At 32.7% G+C, this 16,319-nt stretch overlaps 1 protein-coding gene across 1 annotated transcript; it reads right to left on the reverse strand.

Moving 5' to 3' along the window:
• Positions 1 to 6,379: 6,379 nt before the first annotated feature.
• LOC108343448 (integrin-linked protein kinase 1) lies at positions 6,380 to 15,551 on the reverse strand. Its single transcript, XM_017581745.2, has 12 exons — positions 14,957 to 15,551; positions 12,966 to 13,040; positions 12,743 to 12,838; positions 12,052 to 12,137; positions 11,855 to 11,975; positions 11,664 to 11,743; positions 8,776 to 8,838; positions 8,537 to 8,643; positions 8,280 to 8,365; positions 7,804 to 7,925; positions 7,265 to 7,376; positions 6,380 to 6,879 (listed from the first exon to the last, which is right to left on the reverse strand). Exons 1-12 carry the CDS (start codon positions 15,272 to 15,274, stop codon positions 6,775 to 6,777), a joined length of 1,371 nt encoding a protein of 456 aa, XP_017437234.1. The 5' UTR covers positions 15,275 to 15,551; the 3' UTR covers positions 6,380 to 6,774.
• Between the last annotated feature and the right edge of the window lie 768 nt (positions 15,552 to 16,319).

Genomic DNA, 16,319 nt, shown 5'->3' on the forward strand with positions numbered 1-16,319 from the left:
TTAAATAGAAAGTTTAGCTCAAACGGGAACTAAATTCAATTCAAAGAATTGGATGTGGGGGCTGCTACGATTTTCCCCTTGTTTAAGCACTTTTATCACAACCTGCTCATCAACTATAACATCCGATATTAACGGCCTAAACAACTCTTCGGCCACATTTAAAGTTACCATTACCGTCCATCCTCCACACAAGTCAATTGTTTTTGTCAGTGCCATGCAACCTAAAATGCTTCAAGTATAAGGTTTTGAGTTTCTTTTGCTTATTTATTTAGCACCAAAAAGACCCTTCTGTATTTGTAATGCTGGCAACTTTTTGCACTTTGTAATTTGTCAAGTCATAATATATGGCCAGGGTGTCAGAATTTCATATGTCCAGTCCAATTATGTTTTCATTTATTTTCTGTGTTTTAGATGTTGCCACTTTTTCTTAAATATATTCACCACTTTTGCCTCTTCCCATAAAACCAGTGATTCTGGTATTGGGCTCAGTCCCCTGGTTATGGTGGATGCCAAATAAGTTTGTCATAACTTTCATGAATGGTATTGATAGGGGAATTGGAGGAAGCGTTAGGGTTTGAATTAAAGTGAATTGAATTGAACTTTGTAACAAATGATCATTAGTTTGTTCAACTACCGGATAGGAATGTCATGAAATATTTCTCCTAATCGAAAGTAAGCATTAGTGTCCTCGGTCCTTCAGTAGAAGTCAGTGGAAGTTTTTTCTACCAAAGCTTAAGAATATGGAAGATCAACAAAAATACTCAATCTATATTAGGTAACATCTTTCTGCTCTCATCTCACACCACTTCAGGGTGACTGATGCTTGGTCCCATCCCTTCCTTTTGCTAAAGAGAACCCACAATGGTAATTGGTAGATGCTGGTAATTCCCAATTACGGTATAAATCTGTTGTCCATTTTCCTCCTCTTGTTTCTTTGTTACCTTAGGCCTTTTGCTCTATAAAGCCTATGAATTTTAGTTGATGGGTCCAAATTCAACGACCCCAAAAGATGTACAAGATAAAATTGAGGGTCCTCTGCCACCACTGCCTAGTTGGATAAGCGGAACTAGAAAAAATTTAGTACTTCTTTCTCTTACGAATGAAAAGTTCATTCCAAATCTTGTAATGTGATATTTACCGGTGAATATGATGCTTCTCTGTAAAGTCTCTCAAGTGGATACAAGCTTTAACAGAAGAACAAGTTTACTGCAAGTAACTTAAAAATGGAGCATGGGGATCAATGAATTTACCCTGTTAAAAGAATTTAAAGGGGAAAAAGAAGTGACTAATGCTTGTGTATAACGTTGATTTCTCTTTTGGATTTGGAGTGTATAAAGTCCACCTTTTTGTTTTTGCTAAAGGCTCCGGTCATAAGAAAACCATTCCTCTTATTTTTAACTGTTGGATTGAGGTGTAGGCATGATATGAACCGAACCAACTTTTGGTCTTGCAGTCACATGGTGCTGAATATAAATTTTGTTACTTATGTGGTCTCCAATCACTCTTTTTTTTTTTTTTTTCACATTCTACAGGGCAATGATGTCCTTAGAAAAAGCACAAAGCAGTTGGAAGTTGGTAATTTTCGTAGAATCACTGTTATAGTAGGAATCCTCACCCACCCCATCCCCAAATAAAATTCCCAAGTAGAAACTCGAACATGGGAAAGGGAAAATAAATGGAAATAAAATAATTAGAAAGATGAATTTCACAGAACTGTGTTTTGGTGGCATGTTGGTATCTGAAGGAAGAAAGCATGGGAAATAAGATATTTTTGATAGTCCCCATTTTCCATTGCCGAGTGATGCGAAGCATGATGGTTTATTTTAGAGAGAAAGTCCCCACCCACAAACACAAGGGTAGGGCAATCTTATTATGAGCATTTTAACAGGTAGTTGGGTCCAAGTACAAAATCATATGAGCTGCATTAATTCCCTAATATTAGTTCAACACCCTCCTCTTCTAGCGTTGCCCGTGACATACCAACGTGAACCATCACACCGAATCCTTCCATTGCCATGTGGCTCCAGCTAACCCTAAGCTTTCATATCAAAAGATAAACTGTCACGTTTATCAGACTATTTCTGACCTTGGTAATTTTTTTATCAAAACAACTTCAAAAATTTGGAAAAAATGGCAATATTATAATCAATTCCAACACCATCATGAATTAATGGCTATGTTCAGTTGGATGTCAGTGTTGGAGGAAAATGAATTCATGTTTGACAAGGAACTGTTAATTGGAAATTAATTGATGAGCCCCGATTTGAAGGGGTACGTAGAAGATACGATTATAAAGCAGGAAGCGATATTAAGAGTTTTCCACGTTGAGGAACCTTGGATTTGCCCCATCTTGAGTTGCAGAAAGAAGAGCCTAAAATGTTACGTACGAAGTGAAAATAGAAGCCGAAACCCTGTAGTGGAAGTGAAGCTCATAATACATGTCAATTACGTGCAAAGCTTTCTCGAAATAATAGGGTTGAGTTGGAGTCTATGGTTGGTATGGTTCCCCACTAATTGGAAAATTTTCATGTTAACCGATTCTTCATCATTATTGTTATTATTATTATTATTATGTTAACAGATTAATATTGGGAATTTATTAAAATATTATTTATGTTTGAAGGGTTTGGATTACGGCAGACGGTGTGTGGTGAAAGTAGAAAAAGGTAAAGGTGTGAGATTTGCTTGCACATTTGAAACTGTCCAAATGGGGAAACTATGCTTCGACGCACAGTGCCAAATTTTGTTATCTCTGCACAAATAGGTAAACATGCCTGCAATTTTGATTCGCTACTTTGGGTTTAGTTTAGACCTAAACCCATTTTCAGCAACCATATTAATCTCTTTCTCTCAACGTACACTCTAAACACATTTCTTAAATATGCTTCATAGAGTAATTCTTTGCTCTTCTTCCTTACGGGGAAACTAAAACACCCATCCTCCTAAATTTTACTGTAAATATATATTTGTTTCCTATTAGGTGATGCCACCCGTAACATAATCTATCATTTAATTCACACCATATTTAATGCTGCTTTGGTAGATAATGTATTATTTCAGGACAGTTCTAGTCTCTCTTCTACCCTAATCTCCTACCTCTTTCATTTTAAGCACTGTATTTCCCTTTCTGGGAATTTCTGAACGCTACTTATTTTCATATATACGTGTTACTCAACCATTCTGCAACTGTTTATTTCAAATGTCAAATCATTTTTTATTAGTTTTACCAAAAACTCAATTAAATAATTCAGTAATAAAAGTTTATGTCTATAAAATAATAATTAAATAAAATAATAAGTATCTTCAAAATCATTTACCTTGATAACATTTGTTATTGTGTTGGTCTCTTAAGTCCCGTTTCATTTTTTGAGGTGTGCAAATTAAAGTTGGTAACAATAAGATATACACTTTCAATAGCACACAACTTGAAATGGAATAATCACATGACTACTATTAAAAGAAAAACAAAAAGATATTATAAGAACTCAGCCGTGTGCTACTTTTTTTTTTTCAATTTTGTTAGGCTAATCTAACTTATATTTTAACTTGATGTTCTTATAAGTATATAGTGTAGTATAAGAATATATTTTTAATTGTATTACTAGTATAAAATATTACCAATTTTATTAATCGGTAATAGATACAAATATGTTAGGTATCATACAGTATCTAATGAAATTAAAAAATAATAAGAATTTGATTTCTAACCATCTTTTTTTATGTCGAATAGATTTGACTTCTAATTGAAAAAAAAAAATCATTATCACAACACTAATGTACCAGCTTATAATAGGTAGAATGATAACAATTTTTTTCTTTCTTGAGTAAGATGTCATTAGAATCTTACAAACAAGGAATTGTCTTGTGAATATTAAATGTGTTTTATAATTAGAATGATATAAAGTTTAAATTTTACTTTTGGTTCTTTAACTTATGTTTCACTTAGCTGATTTTTTACATTTCTAAAACGATATAGTTTGATTATATATATAATAGTTGAACTTATTTCTTATTTCATATTTTGTTGGAGTTGCAAACACTTTATGGTAAGGTGCTTCAGTGTTGAAACTTTTTCTTGTAAAATCCTAATTTGATTTTTTATTGATTTGTTAACCTTTTTTCATAGTAGAAAAGGGTTGAAAGCAGCGACTGTCTTTTAGGATTTGTATTTTGCAGATATCCGTGATGAAAAAGATGTGATTATCATGAGATGTAGTGTGAGGTATTTGTATGGTTGTTTTGTATAACGTGACATACTATTAAGGGTTTTCCATTCAAATGCCTTGGAGGAAGTAAAAGATATATAAGTTTTCTAAGGTTGAATCAAAATCTTTGTTGGCTTATGTAATCTAATTATTAACTAATGAAAACGGAGCTTATGATGAATAATGTAATATACAAACTTTTGCATGTAAATTTTATTTGTTTGAATCACATTGAAGACGAATGTACATTGAATATGTCTCTTTGGATGAACTAAGTTACATATTCTAAACAAGTGAAAATCTAAATTAAGAATATCCAAATTTTAAGATAAAATAAAAATGTATTGTTTTATGTTTCTCTGAAAGTTTGTAAAATATAATGGAGGGCCTTTTATAAGATAAGAAAGCATGTTCAATAAGCTTCCAAAGATTTAAAAAAGAGAAGTAAAGCAAAGTACTAAAAGGTAGCAAAAATCTAAATACATGAAATGAAAATGAGGTTGGAACATCCTCGTCATCATGTCATGTGATAGAAAAAACAATTAGGTGCACGAACTAACTTTAACTAGTATTAGTTCGAGTTAGTCCATGACACTTAGCCACCTTGTTACAAAATATGCTACAACCTTTTACAACTTTCTAACACATTTAAAATAATGTTTCTTATTTTTACAAGGTATTTATTTTTTAATTCACGTTCATTATTGACGTTTTTGAGTTTAGTGCTGGTCATCCTTTCTTTTCTTTTTTTGTATTTTTTTTATCGTCTCATTTTGTAAGGACCACATGAGGTGCCTTCTTTTTATTTGTTTGAATTCCCTATATCTATGGTTTCATCAAACCCTTCAAATATTTAATATCATATCAACATTTTTCTGTATGTACCCACTAACGAAGGTGCACTTCATAACAGAAAAAAAAACTTTTACAAATTTAAAGGGCAAAATTAGATTTTGTTTTTAAGTTAAGAGACCAAGCTAAATATAAAAATAAGTTTAAAAAAACTAAAGCAAATTTTCGTCTTATATAAAATAAAATGAGAGGTGATACGAAAATGATTACAAATGGACATATTCTTGGATAATTATGTAAGAAAAAAAATTTAATCTTTATTGTCAAAGCATATAAAATTTCAACCAGAACAAGACACGTATACTTGTTAAAATATAGAAAAATATAAATTATATGATGAATTTGTTATATTTATTTAATTTTAACAAAATTTTATGGAAATAATTGTCATCATATGAAGTTATTATTTAATAACTAGATCAAGATAATTTATATTTTATGTGAAATTGTTATCACTGGTAAAAAAATTAACCCTCATATTGCATTTCTGATAACTTATATTTGAGAACTATAGTTTGTATGTCTTTAACAAATCTATAAGCACACTCTTGATAATTATTTCAAATAATGATCTAAGCTGATGATGAATCAAAATTCAATTTTATATGAGAATTCACTGATTGATGTTCGAGGACAAAGTTTCAGGTATGATTCAATCTATTTTCTTGTTATTAAGTACTTACCATGAACAGTGATTTTCTTCGTGAATTCTTTACAATTTGAAACAGTGATATTTTAACTGGGAGTGTTATTAGTTACTTAACAAAAATATTTAAATTGATATATATTTGGAGAAAGCAACATTCCTTTACCTCCCTTCAATCTAATAAAGCCTTTGTTTTTTTTTTTTCAACGTCTCCCAGTCCAATTCCCCACCTACCCAAAACAGAAACAAAGACCGTCACACACGGCCCATACCCTTATTTTTAAAACGAGTCTTTTACTTCTCGCACCCCAAGATTACTACTTGCACACACTAATAACACAATAAAATACCTTCTCGCATCATACCACTACCGACGTTAAAGCCATTGTCGCCGCTATATCTTTTTCTCCTCTTTTGCACTTTCGACTGCACCTCCGTTCTCCACTGTACTTTATGAGAAAAAGAAGAAAGAGAGAGAGAAACATTGGATTTGGTGAAAATTTTGTTTTAAAAAATTTATTCTAGAAAATAGTTTATATGTGCCGACAAACTTGTTCTAAACATTTTGTTTTAAAAAGCATGTTTCAAAAACATGTTCTAGCAGCTCATTCCCAAAAAAAAAAAAACATTTTATGTATTTTAGAAAGGTAATAGAGACATGTGAAATGGTTAAACCTTTTTATATATAACAAAAACAAAAGTAGTATTTATTTATCATTTATCATCTTTGCGTTTTTGGTTCTGCAGTGAGAACCAAAAATTACATAACAAATGTATTGGTACATAATACAATACATAATGTACATGTCAAGGAGCAAGTTCCTAGAATGTGTTTATGTTACTACAATTCTATATATATATATATATATATATATATATATATATATATATATATATATATATATATATATCAGACACAATGTAATTGGAAAGAGATAATGGAGAAGCATGAAGAATCTTGAAAAATACACACGAGAAAGATTTGCAAAGCTCCAACTCAGAAATCAAATTTGTTTGTTATTCTTCATCTTTACGTCAATGTTTGAAGTTACAGGAGAAGACCAGTGTTCTTCATATTCTGCTGGATTTAGAGCGAGATGAACCACGACTGCTTCCATTTGAATGATCTCTCTTTAACAAGGCTTCCAGATTTTGGAAACATTTCAATGGCCTAACCTGCATGTTACAAACAGTGTGAATGTTACAATTGCTCCACATGTTGTGTAATCACTCAAAGCTGTTCAAATAAATGAAATATAGTGCCAAGTTTTAGTACAACGCTGGACAAAAATTGTAAATTGCCAATTGCTTATATTTGCATACAACCAACAGTAAATTTAGCTGATAAATTATGGATGGTAGTCTTCATTAAAATAGCAAAATCATTTAACTATGAGGAAGTGAATAATATTAGACAAGTGACAAATAATGACTTTAACTAGTAAAGTATGAAATATTTACAAACAGAAAGATTAGGCATTTAGTCCATTGTAGAGAGTTTTGAAGAAGCACAAATATCTGATGCAGAGAGAGGGGAATGTTATGCAAGAGAGAGGATAACCTTCCAACGTCTTTTTTGACCGATTGTGTTGTAGATGAACTCCAGCCTTGTTATAATTTGCCTGAATGTTGGCCTCATAGCTGGATTTTCATTCCAGCACTCCTCAATCAATCTACAAACATTATCATTATTCATTAGAGATTAGCAGAATCATCATCAAATGAGAGAAAGCATTGACAAATATATATATATATATATATATATATATATATATATATATATATATATATATATAATTTTAGTCAAATAGTTTTACTTCAATGATCTTAGCTTAACAGATAAATTCCAACTTTTAGAAAGAGATTAATAACTTCTGAGCATTGGCATAATAAGAATTGGTTTACAAACATAAAACATTGTTAAACATGGCAATATCCAAATATTTATATTTTATGCCTTATTAGTTAAAGGATGGTAAGTCGTCTGTTAAAATGAGAAAATAATTTAATGGGAAAATAGTTTAACATCCTTTTACTTTTCTAAGCAAAATGAAATCACTGGACTTTGAAAAAATAACCCAAGGAACATAGATGACTTACTCTCTAATTCCATGGGAGTAATGCTTGGATGGAGCTCGAAAAGGTGGACGCTCTTTGGCAGCATACACCTTAGGAACTTCATTTTCTTGCTTTGCAGAAAAAGGAGGGCAGCCTTCAATCATCTAAAAGATAAACATAAGAAACATCAATAATGACTACAGCTAGTTAGGATCTTAACATTCACATAAAAGCTACAATAATTCAATCAAACCAATAAACATTATTAGAAACTCGACAGCAGAAAAAAAATGCTATCATATTGTTGGAGATATTGGGTTTTGAAGGGAAAGAGAAGTAAATAACCAAGTTAAAAAGGATATCAAAATTCTACATCGTTGGTTTTCAAGGAAAAATAATGTAGTTTAAATGTCAACTGGTAGTCAAGAAAGTACTCATACAGTATATGGATACAACACAATCAATCGGTGTTGGGCCTAATGACCTAATCGGCATAGATGAAACAAAAAAATAGTTACCTCTTGTAGAATTAGTGCAAATGAAAATACATCCACTTTGGTGTCATATTCTTCTTGTTTGAAAACTTCCGGAGCCACATACCGGCCTATGAGCAATAAAAGAAAAATCCTAGTTTCAGAAAATCAACAGGGCATGGAAAATGTCACAATAGTGAAAATATTCTCAAATTCCCCATTAACAAGAGAATACAGCATTTCAGATATTTCAATATTTCAAGTGTGCATTAATGACAGTTCTGAAGAAAAGTAGCACCCACAGGAAGTTTCTTGGCATGTTAGAGGCTTGTCTTCTTTAACGGCCAGCAACTTGCTAACCCCAAAGTCTGCAACTTTTAGGTGCCCAGAATCATCCCGCAATATATTACTGTTGGCTTACTCATAAGCAACATCGATAAAAAGTGTAGACTGTATCAGCCACTAAACCAGACACACACGGACTTCACATAAAAGAATATACAATTAAGGAAAAAACAATAACCGAACAAAAGAAACTTACGAAGGTTCAAGATCACGGTGAATAATGGGTGATGGCTTATTTTCATGCAAATAACCCACTCCCCTGCATAATTTCAAATAAAAAATGGTATTGAGTACACTTAATAAACCAAAAGATAAAAAAAAGGTTAGCAGAGACATCATTATCGGAACCCAACAAATGTGTCATCTAAATATAATTTACATTAAATGTATTTTTAGAACTTGTGTTCAACATGCCAGACTTTCCTCCAGCAAGAATGAATCCATGAGAAATGATACAGTCATAAACTCCTAAAACAAAATTCCATGAATGACATGTAACCAGTGAAAATTATATAACAAAACTGCTCAAGTTAAGTGAACTATTATTTATGAAGGACGGAGGTATCTTTCAAAAATAGATTGAATACCTTTTGATCAAATTAATAACTGTCTCTGGGGGTCATATAGAAAGGACTGACAGTTTGTGAGCCAAAACCATTTAGCCACCTAGATCCTATTCGATTTATATCTCTATATGGATGCAGTTATGTTACTGGACAAAGGGATTAGACCATTACATAACCCAATTAAGCATAGACTTCAATGGTAATCCATATATTCATTTATTTATTTACTATATGACAAAAATCATGCACCTTTAGTTAATTTTATCTTCAGTTTGTTACTTTCTAGTTTCTCAAGACAAATTCTTCTTCTTTTCTCCTATATTGAAAATGCTAGCCACTAGGGCAAGATATGGAGGGATGAATAGAAGCGAGTTGAAAGAGATATAATGTGCCATTCAAATGATCAGCCAAATATCAGACCTTACCCCCGACTGAACATTGGCAAAATAAGTAGCACCCAAACAATCACTTCCTAGTTTCCAAAACTGAGCTCAACCCACACTTAACCAAGAACACACCACCTGAATGTCAACACAGGAATTTTCCTGTTCTATGAACTTTAAACGTGAATATGAGAATGTCAAGACAGAACTGGATCCAACTTCTTTGAACCAAAGTTCACTCCATAACATGATACAACAAAAAGGCAAGATCATGACAAATGCATCAATAGTAATCATGACACAACAATCAAGCCACATGCAACCAAGTGAGAATGTCTCCTTGATCTATGCGATAAAAGGTTCAAAAAATTATCCACAATTTCAAAACACGACCTTCCTATTTTATCAAAGGCTTGAGAGCAACTATGTAAAGTGTGGCAAAAAATGAAAGACATAGTGCTCTAAGAATTAAAACGGGTGATAAATACAAAAGTTCATCTAATCCACTATAATATATACTAAAATTTACATACGTTTCTAACATTCATGCTATATGTACATCCCATAATTTAAAAAAAATTGGTTTAATACATCATTTGGTCCCAACTTTTGGGGGTTTGGTTCAAAATGGTCCCACCTTTTGAAAAAGTTCAGTAAGGTCTCATATTTTGTTTAAAAATGTTCAATTCGGTCCTTTTCGTGGACGCCATTAAAAACTTAACGGTACTGATGCCACTGTGGCCAAATCTGAGTGAGGTGTTATGTTGGATGATTACGTGTCACTGTGAAGTGAAGTGAAGTGAGTTGGTGAAAATATTTTAAAAAAATAAAATGACTTAATTTGGGTGGTAGGTTTAAGTGTGGGTTAAAGCAAAATTACCCTTATCTAAGACTGATTTAGGCATTTCTGGGTAAAACATTGTGCTGCAAGTGGTTTTGGCTGGTGATTCCTTCAAAATGAAATTGGAACAGCGTACGTGCGTGCGTGAGATAAGTGGTCCTAATCAAGGCTAATAAGTTGATGTTGTTGTATTTGGGATTAGGGTTTAATTATATTTTGTTTGATTGACGATGATTCTGCCACCGAAACTTGCTTCTCCTTCCTGCGAAAAACCAACCAGAAACAGAGAAGAAAGGGAAGACAAAGAATGATATCTCCCCCTTCCTACGAAGCCACAACAGAACCAGAAACAAAAAAGAAGAGCGCCTCCCCATAGCGAGCTTCTCTCGCGCGTGACCGAAGAACACCCTCCCAAGTTGGGTTTGTTCGAAACAAGAAAAGGATTTGGGAAAAAAGTTGTTATTAGAGTTCTTTAGGTGTGAAACAAGCATTTGGGAATTAAATTTAGGGTTCAAACCTAATGCATCCAATTAGAATTCAGAAATTAATAGAAATTGATAACTAAAAGTGATTAAAAGGAAATCCCAACCCTAATTAATTATAATTAAAAGAAATCCCCAAATCCCCAAATCCCCAACCCTAATTATCTGGAACCACTTGCAGCACAATGTTTTACCCAGAAATCCCCAAATCAATCTTAGATAAAGGTAATTTTGGTTTAACCCACACTTAAACCTACCACCCAAATTAAGTCATTTTATTTTTTTAAAATATTTCCACCAACTTACTTCACTTCACAGTGCTACGTAATAATCCAACATAACACCTCACTCAGATTTGGCCACCGTGGCATTAGCACCGTTAAGTTTTTAACGGCGTCCACGAAAAGGACCGAATTGAACATTTTTAAACAAAATATGGGGCTTTACTGAACTTTTTCAAAAGGTGGGATCATTTTGAACCAAACCCTCAAAAGTTGGGACCAAATGATGTATTAAACCTTTAAAATTAAATATTTTCACCAAAGTCAGTTTTCATGCAAACATATATATAACAAGAAAAACAGGGGATACCTATATCTGTACGTATAAAATATTGAGGAAAATTCTAAAATGAAAAATATCATATAGTTTATGTGCTCTTCTGATCTTTTACATGACTAATAACAACTCACAAGCACCAATCAAAATAAAATCACCCCCTTGGTAGAGAGACAGAAAGAGAGCTGATTGTGAGACTTATGCTGTAAACAGAAAAACCCAGAAAAAAAACAATGCATGAGTGTCGTCAATACCTAGCAATATCAAGTACAAATCTCACAGCTGTAGATGGTTTCAAAGCTCCCTTTCTTTTCAAGAAATCACGAAGATCTCCCTGCAAGACATGGAAAAATTAGATCAAGACAGGAACATTTTATCACATTACTGTTTAACTTCAACAAATATCCCAAGAAATCATGTTCCATGCAGCTGTAGGACAAAAAACCTTGGGAAGATATTCTGTCACAATCATCATTGGACTGCTCTGAGTCACAGCACCCAGAAATTGGATGACATTTGGATGCCGGATCTTCTGGAACAAGGCAAGTTCATCTCTGAAAGCCTTCCTGAGCAAGATCAAGTAAATTAATTATCATGAAATTAGGTAACAATTTTTGCACAAGGTTTGTGAGAGCAACTCACACTTTCTCCTCATCACTAATTACTTCCTCCCCAAGCTTTTTTACTGCAACCTCTGTTCCACGCCACAATGCACTACAGAAAGTCCCCTGCAGATTCAGGAAAAATTAACAGAAACAAAAATCATTTAGAAGCAATGACATTGAAGATTATTCACGCAAGTAAGTAATTATGTACAGAAACACAATATTTAAGAGAATCTGCAAGCTGGGTCTGGATATTCAATAGTAGTAGTCAAATTCCTTGAGAAACAGGAATTGGCTGGTTTCAATACTGTATAGTTACAGCCATTTAATAAAACTTGCAAAATCATCAAATAGTGTCATAAATCTAATGAAGGTGAATAAGGTGACATTTAGATAAGGGATTTCAATTTCATCAAATTTTAAAATGGGCAGGACTTTAATTACTTGTAATTCCTTCATTTTTAAAATACTTTGTTTGATATTTCAAACTCTTCGGTTTAATTAAGTAATATAATTTCCATCATATTCAAATTTCATATTGTGCTATTTGAAATTCCTTCTTCTTAGGATTTATTTGAGACTACCTCATTATAAAATTCCCATTATCTTAAAAATCTTTGGATTTTATATCAAAAGAGGTCACTTTGATGTATGATACTTCAAATTCACTTAAAAATTGAATTTTGTCTCAAATTCTACATCCAAACACACCATAAGAAAGCCTTTACCTTCGTTATCTCCACACTGTTGGTAAAATCGAGCTCTTCAGGATTTATTTCATACTCTGGGACTTCACGTGCATGATTAACATGCATAGGGGCCATCTGAAACAGTATAATCACAACATGTATTCACATCACAACCAAAAGCAGAATATAAAAGCGAAAACTGATATGTAAAAACAAATAAATACAACAACTTGATAATTTACAATCCTAAATAAACACATACCAGTGGCTTTGCTCCATGCTTCTCCAATAGTTTGATCACGTCATTTCTTTTATAACAAATAGCATCAGCAAGTGGCTGGTTAAGAGATGCAAAACTAATAATCAGTCCCGTGATTACATATCTAATACAGAAGACCCAGGAACAGTAATTACAGAGTACAGAGAAGAGTATCAGAGATAATTAATTAGTTATTCTAGGTGGGATAGTATTCTTTTTGTTATCTTTTTATGATACAATCCCTTTTCTATCCTTTATGATACAATTGTATCTTTTTTCTTTTATCCTTTGGGTAAACTCTATACATATACGAGCTCCGGATTCTTACTTTAATCAAATAATGAGAATCTTTTTTGTATTCTTTAATAAAGAGGAAAAGAAGGAGCATAAGAAAAGATTATAAAAAGAAGGTTAGAAGAAACACAATACAGTTGAATCTTTACATCACTTCATCCGGAGCTAAATTAAGGATAAGCACAATCACGATTAATAGAACAACACTTCAAGCAGAACGTAATTAGAAACCTAATACAATCTGCAAGACAAGATCAGTCCTATTTTCAAAGTATATAATTACTTATATCCTCTTGATGTTTACTTCTATCATACTAACTTTTCACACAGGCAAGTGATAAGTCAACGTGCATCAGAAGTATCTTCTGTCAAATATCAGATAAAAACACTGCCTAACAGATGCATGCTAGTGCACACCATCTGTTCCACTTTGAGTTTAGACACAAGGTTATCAAATTGACATTTAATCATCACCAAGCTAATCTGTTGAATTGTAAATCATAATTTGCTTTGCATCGTAAGTTTCAAAGCCAACAAAAAATAACTCCAAATGCATCATATAGATTATTTATACTGTGCAGTCTAATAATTTTAAACTAGAAATAGATAAAACAACTTAACCACGAGTATCATTAACAAAATTATTAGAATATCACAGTTTGTGATACCTTTACTTTGTAAGGATGGAAACTAAATGTTGAAATAGTCAAGTAGAGTGCATGCATTGACTAACAGATTTATAAATAAAATAGATAAATAATCAAATTGGATAAGATCAAAAATATTTCTTCAATTCTTTTCAATTAACAAAGTGGTCGAACCCTGTTATTCATACCCATGATGAAAAAGTTTTACTAATTCATTCGCGTAATGTGAGATTCCAAGTAATTTGTGGTTCATCATATGAAACGAGTCAAAATGCAGTCAAATTGTTTTGAATAGAATTAAATCTTGAAGCGCAACAAGGAAGATTCTAATAACCTTCAAAATAGATTGTGGTGGTAACGGAATATTTTGAAGATCTCACATTGCAGTATATAAGTGGAGCAGTACTCAAGTTGGTTTTATCAGTTAGACTTAAACTCATATATTAGAGTCTATCCTATTGAGTCATTATTGGATCACCACATCTTGGAGATCTGCAGTTAAATAGAAATAAGGTCAATTTACTATATATAAGAGAATATTTACATGATTTGATTTTGAGAGGATAAGTTAAGCTTACACTCAATACCTAATAGAATCTAAGATCAAGGCATCAATCTCCTCCTTTTGATAAGAGACTAACTTAAACTTGCTCGAAGAAATGCACGCCTAAACAATTAATCAAGCGCCCTGGCAAATTGCAACAACAATCATGTTCACGAAAAGTGACTCTAACTTATTCTACAATACACTACACGCAATCCTTTATTTTAGGCATTACATTACACAGAACGAATCCACCCTAGACGAGACCTCATTTGACTAATCAAACAACCCTGAATCCAGATACAACAACCCTGAATCCAGATACAACAACCCTGAACGCTTAAGCCAAACCTTAGACATTTTCTGTATGAAATTTATGGTAATGATATCGTCTTTGTCCGACTAAAAACCGGAAATAGCAATACCAACAAACCGTGTCAAACATCAAAACACAATCACTTGTGGCACTAAACAAAATCAAGAATTAAAAAGAAATGAAGTAAAGTTACCGTGCTCCCCCATCGATCTTTAGCATCAACTTCAGCACCTTTTTGGAGTAACAAATCAGCGACATCAGTGAAGCCCTCACATGATGCGACATGAAGAGCAGTGCGATAATCAATATCCTTGTAATTCACACTCACACCAGACTCCAACACCTCGCGAATACCATCCACATCCCCTTCGAACGCCGAGTACATCAACCTCACACCCTGATCAACAGCGTCTCCTTCTTCGTTTTGAGGCTCCGCTCCTTCGTTATGGCGTTCTGGGGCAAGCGATGACTGCTTCCCCAGCGTAAACCTCGCAGGGTTTTTGGATTCCATGGCGTAAAGAAAAGCGACCCAGAAAGTTCAGATCAAGAAAGAATTGATTTTGAAGTTTGGAGATGGAAGATTCAACGGGACGAAAACTTGATAAAACTCTTTTCACTTTGCTTTTGAAAATTTTACTAGTCCGACCGAGCCACTTGTGATCGATGACAATGATTCACTTTTGTCAGCGCAGTCCCACGTGGAAATCTTTGAATTCAGGCTTTCCGAACACGCGGTGGATTATACGCGTAGCACGTCACGCGTTTGCTTCAATGCCAGCTTATCGCGCCAACGGGGCGCAGAGTAAGATATACCTTACTAACGTGTGCCGTGGCGGCGGATGCAATTGCTGAGATTAGATTTAAGAAGATCTTGACCGTTGGTTACGTCTAACACGGAGTGGAATGGCCGTTCTTTGATAAATGTTTCTTTTGTTCTGGTAGCCGTTGAAATTCAACTACTCCATTTTAAAAGTTAGATTACCAAAAAATGCAAAAGGAGAAAAATAAGGAAATTGATTGCATATGTTTTCAATGGAGAATTGTTCACCGATAACGACTGCTTATTATTTTCGATCAAGTTAGCAACCTCTAACCATTTATTTAATGATAAATATATATTTTATTAAAGAAAATGTCTTTTCACATTAACCCAAAGATTCATCTCCAAGCAAATAATTTGGTCTGTTTATGAGGTTTTCTCTTATGTAAACTTCTTCTTAGAACATAATAATTATTGATTAGGTTTCTATGTATCTTTAAGTTGATCAAAATAATAAAAAGATTTAAAACTTTATCAAAATTATAAACTATTTTGAATTTTTCACAAAATTAACTACTTCCTTTAAAATAATATTTTTTATGATTGTAAAAAAAGCATGAACTAGTTTAAAATTTTATTTAAATATATAAAAATTAGTTAATAAATTATTTATGTAAAATTAATTTATAATTTATTAGTTTTATGTACTCACAATTTTAAACTATTAAATTAATTTATTTTTATTTTTAATCTTTTATTATTTTAGTTAAACAGTTACGGACATTAATTATATTCT

Source organism: Vigna angularis, chromosome 6 (assembly GCF_016808095.1).
Source record: "Vigna angularis cultivar LongXiaoDou No.4 chromosome 6, ASM1680809v1, whole genome shotgun sequence".
In the NCBI taxonomy this organism is placed as follows: Eukaryota; Viridiplantae; Streptophyta; class Magnoliopsida; order Fabales; family Fabaceae; genus Vigna; species Vigna angularis.